At 44.7% G+C, this 23603-nt stretch overlaps 1 protein-coding gene across 2 annotated transcripts in view; it reads left to right on the plus strand.

Moving 5' to 3' along the window:
* Positions 1 to 23603, plus strand: part of CARHSP1 (calcium regulated heat stable protein 1) — a 37966-nt gene that overhangs the window by 8400 nt on the left and 5963 nt on the right. The window contains exons 1-3 of one of the 2 annotated variants that reach the window (XM_074598906.1): positions 4137 to 4215; positions 11480 to 11672; positions 14269 to 14391. In XM_074598906.1, coding sequence (XP_074455007.1) covers positions 4155 to 4215; positions 11480 to 11672; positions 14269 to 14391 — 377 coding nt within the window. In that variant the 5' untranslated portion in view covers positions 4137 to 4154. Of the gene's footprint in view, positions 1 to 4136; positions 4216 to 11479; positions 11673 to 14268; positions 14392 to 23603 lie in introns of those variants that run through there. The other variant, XM_074598907.1, reaches the window with a different exon arrangement.

A 23603-nucleotide genomic window follows, 5' to 3' on the forward strand; every position in this document is an offset into this window, starting at 1 on the left:
GGATGTGATGGAGGATTTGTGTAACAGGTAGTTTCTGAAGGGCTCGGGGTGTTTATGGAGGTGGCCGCTGTCCCTGAAGCAGCTCTGGAGGCTGTGAGCTGTGGGTGTGTGCTTTGGCTGTATGACTATTCACGCAATCACAGATTTGATTACACCATGTAGGGACTCCCTGTTCGTCAGTGCAGCAGACCACACAGGTCTAGCTAACGCAGCAGCTCGCACTGGGGCTAGTTGTGCTGCCAGGACTGAGCTGAGGAGAGGTCTAAGAGACATAAGGTAAAATGGCAATGTTTTCTGTTTTGGGAGCAGTTTGGTTGTGTACATTTGCTTATGTAGTCTCTGTTTTGCAAGTAGTTTGGTTATGCAAGAAAAAACAGATTCGTGCAATGTGTATATTTACATGGTGCTTGTCCTATAGACTTTAGTTAAACAAATTAGGACAATTTCAGCTTGAGAGTCAAGAACTAATCATTAGTTTTATAGCGTTGATGAAGCAATTGCCTCCTGGTGGAGCACGAGTGTGACTTTTACTTGTGAGCAGTGTTGAATGCAGAGCGTGAAGACCCACTGCCCCAGTCTCCTTTTCACCAAAAGCAGAATGGAACCTCTCATAGGGAGGTTTTTTGGCATTGGGACAGGCACTTTGGCAGTGAGTGTGCTGTGTTCTGCTTGCTGCTGTGGGGCAGAGACGTCGGCCACAAGAGGGGTAGGTGCTGGGAAGGGCTCAGCAGCAGCAGCGAAGTCTCGCCTCCATCGAGAAGCAGGCTGAGGAGGCACGGCACAGGTGTCCGCTGGCAGAGGAAAGAACTGTTTTGCAAGAAGTCTGTTTTCAGGTCTTGTTCCTCTCCAGCGGTATGATCCAGACTCTGGATGTGAGTGGGGAACCAAGGCTGGCTGTCGTCAGCCTGAAGAACCTCTGCAGCTTACTCAGTGTTTTGTATCCAAAAGTCTGGATACAGCTGGTTCTCACCATGTGGCTGTGAAGGAGGTTGTTATCTCCGCTTTAGAGCTGAGGAAATGAGGACACTGCGGGGGGGGTCTCAGGGTCACAGGCACAAGCTTGAGTACAGCATGGTGAGATATTCTGTAAACTGGGTTGAGAAATATGGTGGAGGGAAGAAGAAAAACAGAAATGCAGTTGTTAAATGGGCCAGTGATCTATAAGTGCATATATATATGAACTTTCTCCATTAAAATTCAGGTCTGTCATCCCATCTCCTGTCTTAAGTGTGTGTGTAAAAATGTTCCCTTTTGTTTGATTTTAATGGAATGTGCGTTTCTACGCCTCTGAGTGCTCTGTCAATTAGCATAGGCTGAATATGTGTTTCATCAAGCCCTCTTTGCTGGAGTGATGAAGCCAGCTGCTAACTTTTCAGGCAGATGGAATGTAGTTTTAAAACTTTGCTGTGGCAGAAAAAACTGTTATGGGTGCAGCCCCTTGTGTAGGGAGCAGTTGTGCCGCTGGAGCCTGGGAAGTAGGATCAGGTGGGAAACTGTGGGACAGGATAGACAGGAGGAGGCTTTAATAGAAATCAAGAGCATTTCTGTGTTGCTCAACAGAAATCACTCTTGTATCAGATACAGAGGATTTTCTGTTTCCTAAAGTATTTCAGTAAATTGTGTATCTCTTAGTGATTAATTGATATTGATGCAGGTTCCTAATGACATCTCCATCACAAACGTTTTGTTTAATTGATTTCTGAGAGATCTAATTGAAATATACTCAGGCTGTTAGAATAAGATGCCTAAAAATACGTATAGGAGGTGTTAAGGCAGTGAGACTGGGAGATTGCCTGTGCATTTGTACAGCCAGAAAATAGAGCCAGGCCTGGCAAAAAGGAGTCTGGGGTCTGCGGGTGCCTTGTGGTACTGGTGTGAGGATCAAGTTATTTGTGAGTGGTTTCTGACTCTCCACCCTGCTGTCTGCCTCTTGCTGTAATGCTGGCAGTTGGAATATCCTCAGAGGATTATTTTTCCCTTTGCCAATACTTGTATGCCTCATAAATTCCCATGGTTATAGATCTTTGTAATGTGAACTGTTTTCTCCTATTGAAAATGTTGATTAGGGGGGAAACACAGTGAACTAATTGTTCTGAGTAACACTGAGCCACATAAATATTTCAGAGGATTTCAGTAGCCTTAAAAGGCTCAAAGTTGCACATGAACAAACTTACCCATAATCGTGGCTGAAGTTTTGTGATGTGAGAGGAGGCTGAAAAAGGGAGAACTTTTGAAAAGTGCCTAGGGATTTGCATATGTATAACTAGTCTTTACAATAGTATGACACTGTATAAGTCCATTTGCCTTGTAGATGAGCCCTAAAACGCTTAGTCACAAGATACATGAGATATTTTTCATGTTTTGGTATAAATATTTTCTGCCAAAATGAAATAAATCCTGGAATAAATTCACATGGGATGTGCCAGCAGGGAAGTAATGGCAGAGGGAGAGCTTTAGACTTGCAAAAGCACTGGAGGAGGAGCTGAGTTGTGGAGCTCGAGAGCAGGTGCTGGAAGGAACAGCTTGGTCCCTGTTCAGCCATATATTGTACTTCATCTGGGCAATACGTTAGCATGCTCTGATTGAGCCTGTGTAGCATGAATAGCATGAGATGTATTAAATGTTGCCTCTGCTGCCCAAGAACAGAGTTCCCAGCCTTGGCTAAAGGAGGTGTGATGAAGTACCGGAATGATCAGTACAATGGCTCTGTGCTGGAGAACCTAAACCATTGAATAGATAATATCTGGTTTCTCGCCAAAACCAGCTAACTTGTTGACAAGCTAAATCTTTAGAAATATTTGATACTAGTAGGGTTTATTGTGTAAGAAAGAGTAATGGCAGCCATTCAAGTGACAAATCGGGGGAGTAATTTAGAAAGACTAAGATGTGTTTTAAAAAGGCATAAGGTTTTTCTTTTGTACTTGAAAAAGCCACAGAAAGAAGCTTGTAGCTCCTCTTGCTCTCTATCCCATTTATGTCACTTGTGGTGGAAAATTTAACGTTTGATTTATGAATAAGTCTGCACCCTTCCCTGTGTGCTCCTCTGAGCTAATGCTTCTTTCCCGTTCGGTCCCTTGCATATTGTGCCCTTTCCTTTCCTTTTCTTACCTTATTTGCTGTGCTCTGTGTTTTGATCTCACTGTCTTGTCTTAATTTCTCTGTAAAAAGAGACTGTACTCCTGTACTCCTCACTGTCCACTAAAAGGAGGTTGGGTTTTTTTTTCACATGGCTGTTAAGCTGTGGGACTCCTTCCCACAGGATACTGTGGGTGCTAAAAGATTACTTGAACTCAGGAAGGCCCTGAAAAGACTTGTAGGAGGTTATTAAATGCCACTGTGCAACCTTTAGTTTGGCTTTTATTTAAACTGTACATCCAGGATGCTGGAAAGATGTTGAGGATAAGCACCACTGCGTACTCACCTTATACTTAAATCCAACATAGGCAGCCACACCTGGCTACATGCGTCAGACTGAGTAAAGTCATCCTGATGTTCCCCCATTTCATTGCAAAAGTCTTTTGTGGTCTCTCTTCACACCTCCTTGTCCCTTTATTACAGCCTGTCTGGGACATGTGAAGACTAACGTATATCTAGGGAAGCCAACACTTGGTACTGGAGGGGACATGTTGTGTACTTGGCTCCAGAGAAAGTGTTTGGAGCAAGGCTTTGGGAGCTGGCATATGTGCTCCTGCTCCTGATTCTGGCAGCGCAGGTGTTGCTGGCAGTGATTTTGCAAGCAGCTGGGCAGTGCTGTGACACAGTGCCACTGCGCTGCTACAGAAACAAGCGGGTTTGTAGACTGACAGTTCATGCCGAAAGCAGTTGGCAGACTGAAGGCAAGGCAAGATGATGGGTGTCACACCCCAGGCTGGTGCTGGCTCAGCATCTTGATCTTGCTTGTCCAAGAGTGATGATTCATGATCTGCCTGCAGCCGTGCCTTGGGTTGGCTCTGGTCTGGTCCGTTAACTGTCCCAGCAGCACATGGATGGGGGTAGCAGCTCATCCCCGCCATGATGGCTCCCACCTGCTCCCGCTATGGTTGGTTGGTGAGAGGCTGCTGAGTCCTGTCAGGTGCAGGCAATGTAAGGGCTGATGTGCAGGTCTGTCTCCCAGTCTTACTTCAAGTGTGGTGCTCTCTAACCTGGGGATTTGCATGAGCAAGGAAATGAAGCTGTACACACAATCTTTAGACTTACTGCGGGCTTACGTTTCAGGTAAGGTCACATCTTGAGTGTACAGTGCGGCTTGGTGCTGGAGGTGCCCCTGCTCTCACCATGGGAGCGGGTTTCAGAGCACAGGACAGGCTAACACCACGCAGGCAGCAGTGCCGGTGCAGAGCACAGCTCACCTGTCCCACCTTAGCCTTGGCAATGCTATGGGCCCACTCTTCCCAGCACTGCAGCCTTTCCTCCCCGCTGATACGGCAGGGTTTCCAAGAGCGGCTCCGACGGCACTTTCCCCTTGCTGTTTCTGTGCCCTCCTCATACTGTTCTCATGGCCTTGTGCCCACAGTCGTGATAGCATGGGCATGGCGGGTGCTCATGAGAATGCCCCCCTGCTTCCTTCTGTACCTGCCTTGTTGTGGGCTTTTTGGTTTGTGCTAGAGATAACCAAAGCACAGTGAACAGCATTGCAGGTGATGGTCATTTAAATACTTGATGGTATTAGCCAATAATATATGCACACAGGAACTTAAGCCAGTGGGCAACACTTGCACCTGATTAGCATGCACTATTTATCACCATTATCTTCAACCATCATCTTCATCCTTGCTTGGGAAGAGCTTCCAAAGGAGGATGCTGAGACCTGTTGTTGCTTCTCCAGGCTTGCCATGAGCTGGGGAGAGTTTTCACCTCTTTTAATCTGCTCTTTAAACAAAAAGAGTTAGATAAGTGAGCTTTTGTAAGCAGGCTGAAGTCTTGGACTGGTGCTGTAAGAGGGTGTGAGGGGAGGCGTGCTGGTCTCGGGACAGCTCTGTGCCATTCCCAGCTCGGCATCTGCTGCCCGGCATTGTCCCAAGGAAGTGACCTTACTGCTGGCTGCTGTTGTGTTCTGGTCCCACAGAAGTACTTTTTGACAAGATGTAGGATAAAGAATGGTCCTCCTCATATTACTGTGTGCGCTTTCCCTTTAGGCAAATCCTAGTGAGCGTTACCACCTCTGGTAGCCAACACATTACAGCTGGGCACGGCCTCCTGTGTTTCCTTACAAGCGAAGGACCCTGGCCAATTCATTCTAGGCAATAAAAAGATAACTGAGGGGGGATCTTATCAATGCTTATAAATACTTAAAGGGTGGGTGTCAGGAGGATGGGGCCAGGCTCTTTTCAGTGGTGCCCAGTGACAGGACAAGAGGTAACGGGCACAAACGTAGGAAGTTTTGTCTCAACATGAGGAGGAACTTCTTTCCTTTGAGGGTGGCAGAGCCCTGGCACAGGCTGCCCAGAGAGGTGGTGGAGTCTCCGTCTCTGGAGACATTCCAAACCCGCCTGGACGTGTTCCTGTGCAGCCTGCTCTGGGTGACCCTGCTCTGGCAGGGGGTTGGACTAGATGATCTCCAGAGGTCCCTTCCAACCCTGACCATTCTGTGATTCTGTAACTGGGAGCAAGAAGCTTATGCAGCATCAATCATGGCAAATACTTGATTTCCAGCAAGAGAGGAACTTGATTCCTCTGTATTTTTGATGGAATGAGCCACAGGGGATCAGCATATATCCCTCAGTATACCAATAAACCAGTTGGAACATGTACCTAATCTAACTATCTACTCTGTTCCTTAATCTAAATGCATTTTTAAGTGCATCTGTCACTTACATGAACAGTGGAAAATACAGGACTGTTAGAAGTCTTCATCTTTATCAATATACTTTATAGGCTGCTGCTGACTTGGTTCCCCTCCCACCTCTTTCTGTGGTCTCTGCCGTGCAGGGCTGGTTTGTGCTGCTCAGGCAGCACCGCTTTCAGACACAGCAAACTGCCTGCCAGAGGAGCAGAAGGGCAGCCACAGTCTTTGGGGAAAAGGTGTTCGCTGCTGAGACGGCTTGGAAACAGCTGTTGCTGCTTAAACTCAACCCTGTTTTAATCCAAATTAATTTGTATGCACAGACAAGCAATAGGAATTTTCCTTGTTGTGTTTTGGTTACCTTATAATTAGGCTTTTATTGGACATGGGGATGGTTGGGCAATGTCCTGGTGTCCATTAACTGCCAAATCACTACAGTACGTGGGCACTCCTCAGCAGCCTCTGGGAGTGTAACGCTTATAATGCTTATACCGTCATCCTTTGTGTTGACACGTCACATGTGTGTTGCAATTCCTATGAGTTTCAGTGTTAATTGAAATACCAGTATTAATTGTGGAAAGTTAGTCATGCAAACTAAGCTGGAAGGGGAAGCTTTTTGAACCATCTGTTTTTTAATTGCGTGTGTTTTGTAAGCACTTAACTTCGTGACGCAGGAGGAGTGCTGTGGCGCTCTGTGGCGCTGGGATCCTTGGGTGCACCAGGATCTGAGTGCCAGAAAGTGCTTTGGAAAGAAACTGCAGGTGGGAGCAGTTCTATGGCCTTGGTGCTGTGAGTGAGTGGGTGCTCATGTGCCTCGGAGAGGTGCCAGGGAGCTGGGAGATGCGTTAGAAGAACTGGGGGCACCCTGGGGAGCCAAGGTCCCCTAGTTCCTCTCCTTCATCAGGGCAAGGTAAAGCAGAGGGTCCCGATGCCATCACTCTTTCGGTAGATGAGAGCAAGGGACATACTGTTGGGAAAGGGTGCTCTGGAACAGAATCAGTCTCTGTAGTGCTCACCGTGTGCCATCAAGCTTTGTTTCTCTTCTTGCTGAGAAGAGCTTGTAGCTGTCAGCAGAAGAGCAGGCAAAGCTCAGGGGTTTATCTGCAAGGCTTCCTTAGAGAAGGAAAGAAATGCAGCTGTGTAGTATACATTTAGAAACCAGGACAGTTAAAAGTGAATCACTTCAAAAGAGTTCTTGACATTGTTTCTAAATCCAAGGAAAGCAAAACAAATTTTCAGATGTCCACGTTCCTCTTAGATGTTGAAATGAAAGAGCTAACTCAGAGCAAAACCCAGCTGAAAGTGGCTGCTCTTCAGGTACAGAAGAGAAACCTCTCTCTCTCTTTGAGGAAAAGCTTGGTTTTCCAGGCACGTGTGGCCAGTGCTGTCCTGTTCATAGACCATTGTGGAACCTTCTGGAAGCAGCTCCTCCAGACAGTGTCATTTCCAGGCTAAGGAGGCCAGAAAGAGCTTTTTCTCAGCGCTGGAGCACGGAAGCTCGCAGAGCAATGTTTCCTGGGGGTGAGCTCTCTGCCTGCTGGAGGTGTTGCAATGCCTGTTGTGTGAAAAAGAAACCCTTCATAGACAGAGGGATTTCCTGAAGTCTGTCACCCTGCCCTGTCCATTTTGACTTTTTTTTCCAGGCATTTCCTTTAGTTAAAAGTGAGACTAGATTTACATGGTAGCATTGTGCTGGTCAGAATGGATAACTTCCCCAAAACTGCTATTTTTGGGGTATTTTTAGAGGTATGGGGTAGACTTGAAGAAGAATAGAAAAAGAATGTATAGATATATAAAGAAATGAAGGTGGCATTTCCATACCCCCAATGTGAATTACTTCAATAGTTTTTTGGGGGTTTTTTTGGTATTTTATCGAGAATTTCAGCATATATTGCACTCTGTACTTTGTAGGTCACCTGTTAGAGATGACATTTTGGGATACCCTTTATGTACACATTGGCCAATTGTTGTGCAAAAAGTATGGTTAAAAAAAAATATATATATTTTTACTTTGAAATGTTAAATTAGTCTATTGTTTCCATGATACTTCTGTGATTTATTTTGTTTATATTTTGGTGCATATCTACAGTCTAAAAAAAATAATTAAAAATCATAGTGATGAAAGATAAACAGTGTATGATGAAATATGGTCAGATTTAAGGGTAAGATGGCACATGGTTGGAGTTTCCTGAAGAGCCTGAAAATACCACCACCTTGCATCATGTTACATTCATTCAGTAAATACCTGAAGGCAAATATTTTGCTGGCTCAAGCAGGAGAGAGATACTCTCTGTGTTGTCCCTCATCTCCATCATAGCTGGAATCTCATGCTGCTGTGATTTTTGTAGCTATGAGGCACTGCTGTAAAGTGCTGGCTGCCTTCGTGAGGCACAGCCGGCGGGATGCTTGTGGGGAGCTCGGGCAGGGTGCTCCATTAGCGCTGCCTGGGGTTTGTGTGATGGCCTCCTCGCCATGGGAAAGTGGAGAGTGGTGGCTGGACTGGAGGGACAGGGGAAAACTAATGGAAACAGGGTGGAAGGTGGCGGGCTGGTGAGAGAGAGGTTTGTAGGTTTGTTCGGCTAGTCACAAAGTGGGGAAGGTGTTTGTGGCTGCTGAGGAAGGGCTGGTAGGGTGGCTCTTGATTTGCAGAGGATCAGTTCAGAATGCAGGAAAACATCTGAAAAGCATGTTTGAAGACTTCCAGTAACTGCGTTTGGCAGGCAAAACTTGTGCGAAGAGGCAGACTGGGGGGGCTGGGAGGTGGGGTTTCGGTTTGAGTGGTTCCTGTAGGCTTCCTGCGTAAACACCACCCGGCCTCGGCCTGCCTCCAGCTGTGTGTCCAAGTGGGGATAGCATTTCTGCTCCCTCAAGAGTGCTGACAATGGAAATGGGTTAAACCCTTTGTGAACAACGTCAAGACAGCGGCCACACCAGAACAAACTGAAATAGCTAAGCTCCACCTTTGTCCCCAAAAAGGTTCAGATGAAGTGATTGTGTGCACTGAGCAAGCTGAGCAGAGGTGCGCAGGAAGCAGGAGCTGCTGCCATCCCACTGTGTACACTGCACGTGGTAAAACGGGGTAGTTCAGTGTCCAGTTCTTCTCATTGCATCTGATTTTTACGATTGTTGGAGAAGCCCAAGAGGCAAACGGATGTGCCGGTGCACTTGCACATGTGATACTACAACATACATGTCAGTAGAGAATGTTGCTGAGCTGTAGCATAGCCACAGGCTTCCTATTGCTGCTTGTTTGCATCCCCTCCTCTCCGGAGCTGTACTCGCTTGCTGCAGTGGGTGTGAAGTCGAGCGTAGCTGCTCCTGGCAGCCTCCAGCTGCGCGCTTTTGTGTATCAGCTCTCACCGAGCTCTGATCACGATTTAGGACTTGTGTAATAGAAATTATGAGAGTCGAGGCCATTCATCTACTTTGGCCGTGGGCAGAGAACAAAAAGGGTATTTGTACAGTGAAATGGCACTGAACGTTCTACATCACTGTTTTATTTTATGTTTACAGAGCTGAGGGCACAAAAATAACATAAATGAGAACACTATCGTACGTTAGCACGCTTCTAACTCCATTTAGCCTTCTTTGTAAATATTTTTGTGGTTCATCTATGTTTTGAAGAAAGGAGGGAAAATTCTCTTGCCTCTCTACCCTTGTTTGAGGAAGGGGACAGGCAGTACTTTGTGGTTGGCTGTAGTGTGTTGCTGTGGATGAATGAATAGCTCTGCATTTTGCTTGTCACCTGACAAGCTAGTTTATATTTAGATTAGGAGAGAAAGCGTGCGATTCTGAAAGCTGTGTTTTCACTTGTGCAAAGACCAGACCTTTGTGTGTGCTGAGTTATCAGACTGAGGTTTTAATTGTTTGCTCTTGTTTTTCCTGTGACTTGCTAGAGTTATAGTCCCGCTATGTCAAACATGCATTCCTTGAAAGCAAGGCACCCAAAGGAGAGGTCTTTTGAAATCTGAGGAGACTTCCTCAGTGCCAGCCAACACAGCAGTTCTCTTTGGAGGAAGAGGAGGTTTGGAATATCTCGTCCCTTTGGTGTTTTTCATCTAGGTCTCGACTGAACGCTGTGCCATGACTCTGGGTAGGGCATTTGCTTGTGGGTGGCAAATGCCATCCATATTTGAAACACTGTCTGTAAAGCTGTGGTTTTGTTTTCATCTGAACTATTGCTCTTGAGAATAGTGTGGAAAGCTCAAGCTGGTACACGAGGGAACATGACTATCCACTTTTACCTTTTCAGCACCCTGAGCAATTAAACACAAAAGCCTTTGTTCCCTGGTGACTTCATTCTTAAGAGGCCTTTTTAATTTTAGTCCTTAGTTTCGGGAACAAATAATGGGAATTTGTCATTGACAAGAAGGCTGCATCTCTCAAATGTCATGTGAAGGATCCACTCCATAATTCATGGGCTGGGAGCGTGGGTGTCAAAGGAGGGTGCATAATAGAAATAAGAGATTTCAGTTCAATGAAACTATTGGCCTTTAAGGCAGCTTTTCTTGCCTTCCTGATATTTTCTTGACCCAGATAGCCATGCTTTTTGCTAACTCATCCAGATATTTTTAGATTTTCTTAAGTAAGAGGGTGGTGGGTTATTGGTTATTTCTGTACAGCTTATTCCCCATCCCATGTGGATGGGGACTTGCATAGTAATACCAGAGCAGTGCTGATTGATTTATCCTCTTTCTGTCACTGCTGCACCTGTAAGCCATGAATTCATGTATGTAGAAGTACTGCTGTTTCTTATCAGTCTTCCTCTTTCCACGATTATGTGAATTTTACTTGTGTGATGAGATGCGTATTGCTGCTGGTGTGCTGAGAAAGGGACCTTCTCCCTCTTGTGCTGGAGGACGTGAATAAGAGCAAATCTGATGTGGGCTGCTGGGGGTCAGAATGCAAATAATGGACTGTTGGCTTCCTAGCTGCTGGAAGATTGTGGCAGACTCAGACCTACCCAAGGGGACTGCTGGGTCTGCCAGATCTCCACAGGCTGGAGGGGTCATCTCCTCGCGATCAGCCACTGCCACCCAGTTCTGTCTGTGCTCCTGTCCTTGGCAGAGAATAACTGTCTGACTCTGTCTGAAGTGAATTGAGGAGCACTGACATGATTTTCTTCTTGCAGTCAAGCTGAAGGTGTTACGAGCTGTGACAGACCTGTGCTAATAGCTGAGCAGCAGCAACAAAGTTATCATCAGTAATTGCCCAGTGAAACTAACCTCCAGCAGCGGAGGTGCAGCCTTTATTTCAGCATTTCTTCTTCTAGTGTTTCTTTCTTGTAATGTGTTTGTGTGCAGATGCAGGAGGCTCCTCTGTGCTGTCAGTGGTCAAACCGCGTCTGTCTGGGAGCCACGTGGGGCACGCTGATATCTAGTGCTGGGGCTAAGTTCTGCTTCAGCAGCCATTGCCTGTGCTTGAGGAAGGAGTAAGCGAATATGTGTTAGTTGTGGAGTAATTTGTTTTCAGTGGAACTTCCTAGTATGGCTTACAAAAGCTGTGAGATTTAAAAATAAATAAACTTAAAAAAAAAAAGGAACTCACTGACACAGAGCGGGAGCTTTTGGTGAAACTGTGTCCGCATGTACGTCTGCAGGAAGTGAGTCATATTCTTACAAAATCATCAGCTGAAGAATTTGTGACTTTTGTGACAATTCCCATTTTGGGTTAAGTCAGATCTCTTCCTCCCTCTAGGTTTTTCTCAGGCATCAGGAATGTCTTCTGAGCCCACTTCGTCTGCTTCGCAGCAGTCCCCCACCTCTCCATCCTCACCCAGCTCTCTCCATCTGCCTGAAAACCGCAGGGCGAGAGATCGCTCCCCATCGCCCATGAGAGGGTACCTCATCCCCAGTCCGCTGCCCACCCGACGGACCAGGACATTTTCAGCGTGAGTACTGGGAAACCTGCATTTATAGGCACAACCAAACGATTGCCTTTGGGAAGACTGATCCGTCCCCTGCCGCGGTGAAAGGAGTCGGGGGGACGGTTATATCTGGAAGATGCTTTGGTATTTTACTGTTATCTTGTCTCAAATAAATTCTGATGCCACTAGACTTTCAGTCCAAATTTCAGTCCTAGACTTCAGTCCAAGCTGTAGTTTTTCAATGTTCTGTTTGCCTAGATGTTCAAAGTCTTTTCCACTCTTTAAGACCAGAGCTGTACAGGTAGGGGAAAGTTCAAGACTGTTTCAAGACAGTTTTTTGTCTGAAGCTTTGCTTCACTTCAGACGTTGGGTTGTGGCTGTCAGGACCAGTTTCTGTGGTGTTTCTTCATCGGCTCCACCTCCTCCTTTGGCACGACCTCTCTTCCCACCACGTCTGAAGCACTGGACCAGACCTCACTGGAGATATTAGTTACTTCAGTCTTGACAACCTGTGCTACTGTCAGCCAGTTACATTTTAGGGATAGTCCATGACCCTGTCACTTTTCAGAGGGCTTGTTTCCTTGTCCTATTCAGCTTTCATATCCATTTTAAGATTGCTCAAATAAATCTGTGGCCAATCCGCTGCACTTCAGCCACAGTCTTGCAATACTTCTGTGTAAGGGAGGTCTGGCAATGCCAAGTGAAACACTGTGGAAGTAAGATCTCAAACCCACAGCTAGTCTGTTTTGTGCTGCTTAATCCAGTTGGCATGCTTTTTCCTCTTTGCTTCTTGCAGCGTTACCCATCTCTCCTCTTCAAGAGTTATTCATGTGGATTGAAATAGCATCAATGTCAATGATGCTTCATGTTATTACTTCTGTATTCAAAATGAGGTGAAAAAGAACAGCAGCAGCAGAAGAAAAATTTATATGTTGTTGGTTCCAAAAGCCTTCAAATGCCCTAAAGTTTGTAATGGAAGTAGATTGCTAAAAGGAACATAATTGACTTGCTAATTGGGATTGACCTTGAAAAGCAATTCCAAGCTAGCTTGCCTCAGTGCTGTGTTAATAATGAACTCTTTGTAATTCTTCTCAGTTGTTAATCCTAGTCTGGTTCGTAGAAAACTAAAGAATTTGTTATTTGGCTTCCATGGTTCTTTAATCGTTAATTAGTGTAGGAATCTTGCTGTATTTGTTTGCCCTGTAAATCAAAATAGCTCTAAAATTTTTTTTTTTTTTAGCGGCCTCTTTAAACAAGAGGAGCTCTAGGTGAGCTCTTGTCCCACAGCTGTATGGAAAAGATGAATCTGACAGGCAGTGGCTTATTATTCATTGGGATTATTTAATTTTGGTTCATTGCAAGTGTGGAGCCTTATCCCCCACAGTGCTTTATCTCCTTGAAAGATGCAGTTGAACTTCAGTGGCTTATTTAGGGCAGTGAGTGCTTTTCTGTGTAACAAGCACTTGCGGGGTTAGGTGCGTCAACAGCTTTATAGAGCTGGAAATGAAGTGATTTAATGAAGATTTCTTCTTTCTTTAACACTTTCAACTGTATTTCTTTAGTGTTAGTTTGACTCAAGGAGCAGAGCTGTTCCCATGTTTTTTAGCAATTTTATTTAGGCTTCAGTAAACTTTAAATATTTGGGAAAGTGATGTCAAAATTGCCAAGATGCATGTAACCTAATGGCAACACAATCACTTACTGAGTTTGAAGAATAGCACCAAAATCCTATTCTAACACGGAAGTAACCTGCAGCATAGTCGTGGCATGAGAAGATCCTGATCTAGTAAGTCCGCTGTGTAAACCCTGTAAAATGTCTAAAACAGTTGGCTTCATTAATGAAAGTATCTGAGTGAGTTTGGATCCCTGGAGATTCAACTCAGTGTATTTGTCACACAATTTTCAGGATGGGCCATAGTTCATGCAAGTCGTTTTTCTTGATGGCAGCAAGTCACCCTGGAGGTTTGTCTTCAAATCTGTCTCGTTTTAAAATAAAGGTCCCGTGACAGTGAAGAAGGAGATCGCTCTTGAGTCTTGGTATTATGCATACCAGTTAGGCTTCGTGGCCTGCTGGAGTTATTTGAAGGTGAAATATTGACTTCACTGGATCCTAGTCTGGCAGGATGATGATAGGCATGGATGCAGAAAGGGTGTGTGTATATGTATATACGTACATGTGGACAAGTTTATACATGTCTTTATGCACTGCATTCTCTCAATACTACCTGCACTGTACTATTAAATTTGTGAAAGCGCATACAAGACCTAAGTGCGCCTTGGTACTCTCGAACTCATGAAAGGTATAAGATGCTTATTTAGTATAGTGTCCAAAAGAACATTTGGCAGGGTGATACAGCAGATGGATTCAAGATGGCAACTGATGGATTATAATGGTAGCAAATATCTTCATCGTATTTATCTCCCTTAAAAAAGGCTGCAGGCAAAACATGTGCAGTGTATGAAATTGAGTATTAAGCAGTTGTGCCGGAGGAGTATACTCGCTGGGAGTAAGTATTTGGACCCTTGTGCCTGTTTGCTTAGTGTGTTCTGGCTGGCACACCTGGAAGCTGTCGCATCCATGCTCAGCAATGAACCGCTCTTACTGTGCTTTCTTTTGCAGAACTGTGAGAGCATCGGAGGGTCCCATCTACAAAGGCGTCTGTAAATGCTTCTGTCGCTCCAAAGGCCATGGCTTCATTACCCCTGCAGATGGAGGGCCTGACATCTTTGTACACATCTCTGAGTAAGTCCTCTGGGTGGCTGAGGAATGCTGGAGCTTTGATTTGCCTTAATTACTGGATGCTTTTGACGTTTCAGATGCAAGAATGGCTTATAATCTGTCACCTTTACCTAAGCAAAGACATGTTAAGCAGATGTTGCTGGCAGCAATAGATTATGCTGTTCTTTTCCTGTATTGCTGTAAATCTGTTGAGTTAAAAACTAGAAGATGATCCTGTCAGATCTCTTAGGATAAGCTATGCAGTTTCATCCAGACACAGAAACTCGCATTTACCTGAAAAGCAAATCATCTATGCAGTATCCAGTTTTAATTTAATGATTTGTAACACTGAAAATGCACTACTTTTACTTTGCACTGCTTGTACCATTATTAAACTAAAGGTTAATGACCTTTACTGCTAAGTCATACTTTATTACTTCCTTGAATTTATCTAGCTTTAGTTTCAAACAGTTTATAGCTAAAGCTTTCTCTCTTAAGGAGTTCATTAGTAACTCCTCTTTTTTGTGTTGACCACCCTGAGAACCATCACCTCTGAATCTACTTTTTGATAAACTAAACAGATGAAGCTTTTCAGGTCCTTCACTGAGATTTTTTTCTGCAGTCTAAAACAATCTTTCCAGTCTCTTTTGTAAGTATGCTGTAGAATTTAAATGTAATTTTAAAACAATACACTATGCACATACTTTCAGTATATTGAGATAGAATCTCCTCCGGACTCCTGTTCTTTTTCGCTTTCTGTATGTGCCATAATCACATTAGCCCTCTCATCCCTCGTCTTTTGCTGAGTTGTTTATCTGCCGTAACCTCAGCATCCTTTGCGGTGTCAAGAGTTTGGTGCAGTCTCAGATAGAGTCTGGCATCCCTGACAGCAGTGTTTGCATTCCTTGTTCGTAGAGGTAAGACTTCATACTGGGTTGCACTGCAGCGCACCTTACTTGAATAGGCCCTGCCAGTCAAGGGATCCAGATCATGCTCCATCACTACACTGTTATTTATTGCTTGGTTAATCTGCAAGGTTTAATAGACAATTTTGTATTTGTTTCTAGATTGAAATGCATTGGGGCTGAAACTGATCTCTGAGGGCATGTATTAAGATTGCCCAATGTTTATTCTACAATAACCTCTTTTAGATCCATCACCAGTTTTTAGTCTAGGTATTGTTTACAGTGTTGAAGCTGTATAATCTTTATTTGTTGTTCAGAGTGGTTATCCAGTGATAAGTCAACAAAAGCCTTACCAAAGTTATTCACGTTGCCCCAGCTATCTCTCCTGCCTGTGTGTGTAGCATTTGTCCTTGGAGGAGGAGCACGCTGGCCGCCTTCCAGTTTTATGAAATGTTACTGCATGATGGGCCTTGGCAAGCCAAAGCTTTTTAGGACTCGTGGGTGCAAATGGGCTGAGTGCTCTGTGTTCAACCCAAGGAAATGTTATTTAGTATCTTGTTTTTCTTTCATCTAATACAAAAGCGCTATTTTTCCTTATTTCCTTAATAACTTAAAAATAACATTTCTTGTATCACAATTTAAAAATTTTATTGTGATCATCTAGTCTGACCTATACAGTTAATGATTAGCAAGGGTTTAGTTAAAACAGCCCTTTCACAGAAACATGAATTCTCAGCCCTCTAATGAATGCTTTTTAAAGAACTGTCTATTTTCAGTCCTGTTTTTTTCCTCTACGTTTTCTCTTCCAATTAGTTTAGTAAAATTTTCTTCAGTTAGTGAAATTAACCCTTTTAAAGCCCTAGAGATAACTTTTTGATTGGGGCTGCCCTTTGTTTGTCTATGCAAATTAGGAACTAATCTTTTAGGCATTCCCCAATTCCTATCCTATGGCCCCACACATCTTTCTCCCCGCGCCCAAACCCCAGTACTTGATTCTGGTTACACTAACTGCTCCTACCCTCTGTTCCCCTCCACTCAGCTCTAATTCTTAGGAACTCCAGTAATGTTTTTCTGTTTCACTGTTTAAGACTCTCATATGTCTCCTCTATTAAAATCCTTTATGACATTCTGAAAAACACTTTTTGTCTGCTGTGATTTTGGTGGTCTGTGTGAGAGGCCCTGTCTCACAGGAGTGCCCTTTCGTGGGCTGTGCAAGTTGGCATATCAATCCCGTATGCTTTCAAAATGCTTTGACTGTGAGCCATCAATAAGCTATATTTGAGTAACTGTGCCCTGAATGCGGCGTGCCACCTCCCCTTTCTTCCACCCACTGTCCTAAAAACAGTATTGAACGAGTTGCCAAGGTTGTAAAAGTTCATGGGCAACCACACTTCTTGGTGTATTTTCAGCATGTTTATTTTGCTGACGCGTGTCCAGGTCTCTGCCTGCTCTCGCCCTCACCCAGCTGTGCCCTCAGACCGCCCTGCAAGGAAAGCGGCAGCAGGTGAAGGACGAGAGGGGGAGAGCCGCTGCGTGGGCAGGGGGTGAGGGGATCTGGCCCACTCGGGTACAACTTTCAGCCTGAGCTCTGGCTTCCCAGCTCTCAACTTCGTGCCCTACCAGCTGGGCGAGGCTGCTTCTCTTCATTTTTGGTTACTTCATTTCAGTCTGATGCTCACACGGACGGGGAGCTGTCTGTGTAGGCCACGCCACAGTACGCTGAGCCTTTCTCCAGTAAGGCAGCTCTCTGGAGTTTACTGTGGATGAGAAGGTTGGAGGGGACCTCCGCTACCCCATCCTCTGATGGAAGGTGCCTCTGCCTTTCTGACAGATGCTTTACCCAACACACTCTTTAACAATTTGAGTGCTGGGGATTCACTGCCTCCCTGGGCAACCTCTTCCTGTAATTAACAGACCTGGCTCTAATTGTTTATGATATTTAACTGACATCTCCCGTGCTTTCTATATGGCCCTTCACTCCTTCCATCTCCACAGCAGGTAGATGACCCCTTTCCTCTTTAAGCCTATCATGTATATGTTCAAAGACTGTTTTCCTTGCTCTTTCAGGAACATTTTAGCAAGGTTAGTTCATATGAATGCTGTAGGACTGAAGGATGTGCTTTATGTGACTTTTCCAGGGTCAATTCTGCTCCTTTAAAGCCAACAGGATCTCTTTTTCTATTGAACCAGGACTGGGACACTGTTTTAAATGTTTCTTTTGTAGGTACTGTCTCAGAACTTAAATTCAAAAATAGCTGGTGTTTCTGCCTCAACCTGTTAGTAAAAAGTGCTATTATTGAAGTACTGAAGGTTTCAACACATTGTGTTCTTTAATTACTCTGAGTGTATTTGAATTATTGGAACTCCAACTTTTAGTGCTGGAGGGTGATGGTATCACTGTCTTAATTCTGATGCAAGGCAGCACTGGAAAGACGAATTAATAATGCCTTTCATTTCAGTTTATTTCACAGTGAATTAGAAACATTGCTCTTTATTAATAGAGCATTGCTTACTGCAGCAGCATTCTGTAACCATCACTGTGGCTTGGGGGACTCCAATGACTCTGGTTTGCGTAGTGCGAGTTTTGAGATTGCTGTGTGTTTACCATGCCATTCTTTTCAGTTAAACCTGAATGTGAGAGAGACATCAGTCTGTTCACTGTCTCAGTGCAGTGTAGGCACCTACTTCTGAATCGATTCTGCCTGAAAGCTAGGATTTCAGGAATGTGGATAAAATGGTATGTGTTTGGGTTCGGCAAGATAGACTGTTTCCCTGTGTTCATCACTAAGCTATGATGATTAGGGAAGGTTTTGAGCATTGGGACCAGCTGCCTGTCTTGCAGATTAAGATGATTTTAAACATAAAAATTTAATTTGGGGAATTAAATTTTTTCTTCCCTAAGCTTTGGGGAGCGGTAAGGTTACACTTCAACGAATATGTCTTCCATAAAATGGGATGCCTGTTTCCCATAGCTTTCCATTTATTTTTGTAAGATAATAACACTTAGCATGGCGTTTCCATTTCCATAAGTGAGCGTTAGCCTAAAAATAAGGTCAAATATATGTTGCATTCCAAAGCTTATTCACTTGGCATATGCAAAATTTTAAATTTCAGTATCTGTGTGAAAGTTTAAGGTGAATGTGGGCATATGGACATGTTTTATAAGTGGAACCTGAGTTACGGTGAAGTTGGACTTGTCAGGTGTGGATAAATATAAAGTACGAGAAACACCAGTTCGAAATGCAGATTTTAAAGGGTTTTTTTGTGTCTGTTTTAACGAGTAGTTCTAAAGATTCCGGAGAAAATTTGGTTTGACTTTTGATAACACTTGTGTGGAGCCAGTTCTCCTTTTTAACTGATTAGGTAAAAACGCACAAAACTGTACAATTGGCCAGGGCAGCCTGGAGTTCTCTGGAAATGCCGACACTGGTAAGTGGTAGCGTCTCCTTTTAAGCTGTCCTCCTGTGGCAGGTAGAGGTGTGGTGGCAGCTCTGGTATCAGTCACCGCAGGTGGCGGCAGCTTCCTGGTAATGCTTATGGCACCTTCTTGGGTCGGTCTGCAGGCACAGTGTCTGCAGCTGAAACCCCGTACCACAACCACAACACTGTTGCTGCTTGAGATGGACAGGTTAGAGCCAGCTCATACACACCGACCGGAGCATCCGTTCCTGCCTGCAGATGTGTGTCCGGGCGCAGTGGGAAGGCCTTCACACCCCTGCCACCCAGCCAAAGGCACCAACCACAGGGTCCCTGCTGCTTTCCGCAATGTACGCACAGCGAGTCCTGCGTCCTTGTGTCTATTGGAAACACTTCTCGAGTGGGTATAAGCAATTGTACTAGGAAAATGTAATGGCTCGTTGAATGTGGTGGGATTTTGTTTTTCTCAATTTAATACTTTGCCCTTCTCCAGAACAGAAAACACAATGTGCTTGCTAGTAGTGAGTGTAGAACCCTGGTTGGCAAGCGTGGGGATGGAGGAGTTGCTGAGATGATAATTCCAGATAATGTCTCTGGAAAGCTGGAAGCAAAGGCAAATTCATTTGCTTGAAGTGAAGTTTTTAAAAAGCCTTTAATTGTATTTTTACTAGTGACATGTACTGTTAATGCTTTCGTTTCCACCAGCCTGTATCATGATCCACTGTCACTAAATTGATGGTGTTATTGTACCATCAGTGCTGAGAACTGTATGCTCCTTGATATCTTACCTCCTCTGCTGCTGTTCCATAGCAGGATAGGTCAGCTCTCACAAGCCGGTTTGGTTGTTGCTGAAATGTAATGGCTCTGGTGGCTTCCGTTTCACTGTCTTGCTGCTCTTCCTGTAGATGTGGCAGACGGGGAATCCCTGCAGTGCTGGCTGCTGAGGTGCCCCTTGTGCTGGGGGTGGCTGCCTGTGCAGATCATCCCTGCTCGCCTTCCAAAGGGGGGTCCTGAGGGCACGGACCAGGGGGATGGGGCAAGGTGGGGTGTGGGTGCCTATAGCAGCAGATCAAGTGATGTGCTTTAGAGCACTGCATAAGAATCCCACTCTTCTGCTTTCCCCGGGTATTTGGGAGCAGGCACATGAGGGATACTAGTTTACTCTCTGGGCTTTTGCATTTGATTGGGGTTTGGCCTGAAGCCTGTGTAGCTGCAAGGGCAAGGCAAGGAGGCAGTTCACCAGAGAGCAGTGACGAATGAATGACCACTCTTCCTTTTTTTGAAGATTTTATTCTGCAAAAGCAGCTGATTTAATGGAACAGAAAAAACATGTGCAGTGCTTGTGGGTTTTCTGCAGTTTGCTAGTACTTGGCTCTGAAGGGGAAAATGCTGCATTGCAGAGGGGCCTCCAGGCTGTCCTTCAGGCTGGATTGCTGACCCCGTGCTTAATGATGGCTTTGGAGAATTGATGTTATACTTCCCTCGGGATGTTGACACACGCAGCACCCTTGGGTCCCTGGAGAGATCCTGAGTTTGCTTGTGCGTTGTGTTGTGATCTCAGGAGATTTACGCTTACAGTGCCTGTAACTCATGAGTACTGAACAGAACAGAAGTGGTCTCTCAGTGGGCTCCCAGGTGCAGATACAGTCCCACTCTGCTGTTGCATCTCAGTTTCTGGCTATGCTGGAGGTGTACTGTCAAGCCACATCTTCCTGCAGGGAGGAACCCAGCTGCGTCCCTGCTGCATTGAGGAGCTGGCTTTGAGCTTCTCATGTCCATGCAAGAGATCATCTTATCATCTTCTCATGCTCCTTTCTTCCCTCTGATTTTCTGCCAGATCACTGGTTAATGCAAAGCATTAATGCCACATCTCTTCTTCTGGCTCTTCTGTGATGCTGTTCTTCTGGTGGAGTGTAACAATATATAGGTTGGAAATTATCTGATAATTACAAACAAACTGAGAGATGAATCTGAGCTGAGAGAACAAACTTTTCCAGACTCTCTGCCTTTTCTGTGAACTAGCAGCAAAACAGTTTCTGCTGGCTGCAGCTGACTTCTGGCAAGCCAAATCTGAGCTTTCTGATTTCCTTCAAAATACTTAAAGCACTTGATGACTTACTTGCTTTGGGCTGCACAACTTCCTTCCTGACTTACTCCCTTTCTGGTGCCTTGCTGCATCTGTCGAAATATCTGAAATAAGTAGATTATCTGGGGTGGGTAGGAAAACCAGCAGAATACCAGATCTTACTTGAGAGGGGTTTGGAAATTAAGAGAACATGGGTAGCCTTTTCCTAAGGGTTCCCCTTGGAACCCTTGGCTCCAAAATCTCACATGTTGCATTGGTACATGCAGGAGAAGCATCTTGCTGTGGTCGTGATTGTAGCAAAACCTTCCCAGAATCTCCACCTAAATGACATAAACTGTAATAGGTCAAAAACAAGACTTACACTCTACCTGCAAGCCAGGCAGTGGGCATTGAAGAAGACTCTGTCCACCTGAGCATGGAGGTTCTTTGTGATTAGTGAGGACAGAATGTAACTGCCCTTGGCTTTGGTTTCCAGATGCAAACAGAAGGTATTATTGTGACAGGATCAAAGTTGGATGCTTGCAGGAACAGATGTCTTCTGTACCTCTGACTGAGTCCATGTAGGCATTCTTGGAAAGCTCTGCCTCTTGTGTGACCAGTTTCTTCCTCATGATGCACCGTGTGCTGCCTGGTGTTGAACTAGCAGCTGAAAGTAGATACAGAGCCATAACTGTCCCTGAACGTGGATTCAAAAACCATCTCTGCAGGGAACTGGGCAAGAGGACGATGCATCCGCTGTACTGGGAGGGAAGTGCAACTTCTGCCCTAGACAAGGTAGCTCCTGGGAAGTTCTCTCCGCAGTGGTACAAAGCAGGGCAGTCCTGCAGCAGAGCGCTTGGATATTAACAGCTGGGATTCTTCAGTGGTTGGACCTCTTCCACACTTGTCTGTCCCAGTTCTGAGTATTACTGGTGGGTGAGAGGCAGCTCTGCTTCTGCTTTGCCTGACAGACGGCTTGATAAGGTCATCGCTGGCTTTGCTAATGAATGCTGGAGCTGTCAGCTTACCCCGGGACTGCATGGGAGGGCATTCAGGATTAGTAACTCATAATTGTTCATTACTCTGTCATGTCCTGCCGTTTAATAAAAATATGGGTTTCCTGGGAGGTGTGTTGAGGTGTTAAATGAGCTTTAAGAAGCCCACAAGATAATACAGCCCATTGATCCATGGGAAGCGGCTACGTGGTGTGATCCATGGCAGGCTTGTTGTCCAGCAAGGCTCTGAATTCACTGAAAACTCTTGTTCAAAAAATGTTTCCATGTGACTTAGTCTTCGTCCCAAGAGGTTTAACTAGAGCCCTGGCATATGAATAGCAGCTGTGAGAAGGAAGAACTAGAACATTCCTTATTTAGGTAATTTCCTAATAACCTCCCAGTTCCCTAAAAATAGTGCAGGATAAAATGCTCCACCGTACCAGACTGGCGCTGAGCTGGGAAATGGGAGTTGCTGGATAATCTAAAACTCACTCTATTGTGTCTCACTCTGACACTAATGTCAGGAAAGCGTTTCCTATTTTTAGCTTAATTTGTTGAAGTTTCTTGAAGTTCCTGAATACATAGATATCCATTATTTTGAGTAAAACATGCATACCAGTGAAAGTCTGCACCTTCCTCTAGATCAACATTTAATATATAGTTAGGGTAAAAGTAAAAAATACAGATCTAAAAATATTTAATCAATATATAACATCAAAAAAGTCCATGTTTAACTTCCTCTACCAAATTATCTAGGTAACTTATATTGTATATAGAGTATATATTGTATATAGGCTGAATCTGTTCCAAGATCTCTGTTTACTTTCTCTGATCTTTTCCAGTTCATTTCCCTCCCAGCGTTTAGGGCAATTGCTTCCTGATGGAGGATCTTCCCGCAGCTTTGTGTAGGGCTATGCCTCTGGTGCCATACCATCTCACCACCTTTCAAGTGCCATTGTATTGTTCTTTCTTGACACCACCAGGAGTACTGCACAATCTGGATGTTGTTTGTTCACGCTTCTAGGAATCACGTAGGGATAACAATGCTGGAGTAAGTCTGTGTCTATGCCAGAAGCAGCGTTTGGTCGGCAAGCACTGTGCTGGGAACACTGTTCACAAACCGGTTTACTCAGGCTGCCAGTTAAGACCTTTGTCCTCTTGCTTTTTGTGTGCACTGGGAGCAATGAGTTAATAATCTCATGTTTGGTAGGAACCGAGAGTAATCAGAAAGCTGCAGAAAAGAAAAGAATATCTGATCTGCAGGAGAAAAGTTTGAAGGCCAAAAGCAAAAAATCAAACTTGAGCTGTTTGTGTGGCCACAACCTTTTTACACAGCTTTGCAAAGAACAGGCCTGGTCTTGATGAGTTGTCACCCTAACAAGCAAGGAAAGAAATAAGACAAACTAGGGGATGAGAAGAAGCCGTGTTGGGTTTGAATGAGGTTTTATCACAAGCTTCAGTCTCTTGTAGTGTCAGTTTGGATAAGCAGAGAAACTACGAAAAGGGTCTGATGCTGTCAGCATAGTGCTCGGTCCTGTAAGAAGTGCTTTCTTGTGGAGAAAAGTGTACCTGTCTGGGTAATGCTTAGGGCTGTGCAGATTTTGGGGCTAATGTGATCTGTTTAGAAGAAGGATCAGGAGTAATTAACCTCATGATTCAAGCACAAGAAATTTGGGTCAGCAAATGTGGTTGGTTGTTTCGGTTTTTTGGTTGTTTTCTTTTTCCTGTGCAGTCCGGGGGCTGTAGACAGTACTCCAGCCAGTCATCTAACCAGTGCTGAGGGATGCAGTGGCTCTTGGTGATAGCTGAGAGTGAGTCCTCCAGCCTGGGCCAGTCCCTTTGCTTCTCCTCTCG

Source organism: Larus michahellis, chromosome 8 (assembly GCF_964199755.1).
Source record: "Larus michahellis chromosome 8, bLarMic1.1, whole genome shotgun sequence".
In the NCBI taxonomy this organism is placed as follows: domain Eukaryota; kingdom Metazoa; phylum Chordata; class Aves; order Charadriiformes; family Laridae; genus Larus; species Larus michahellis.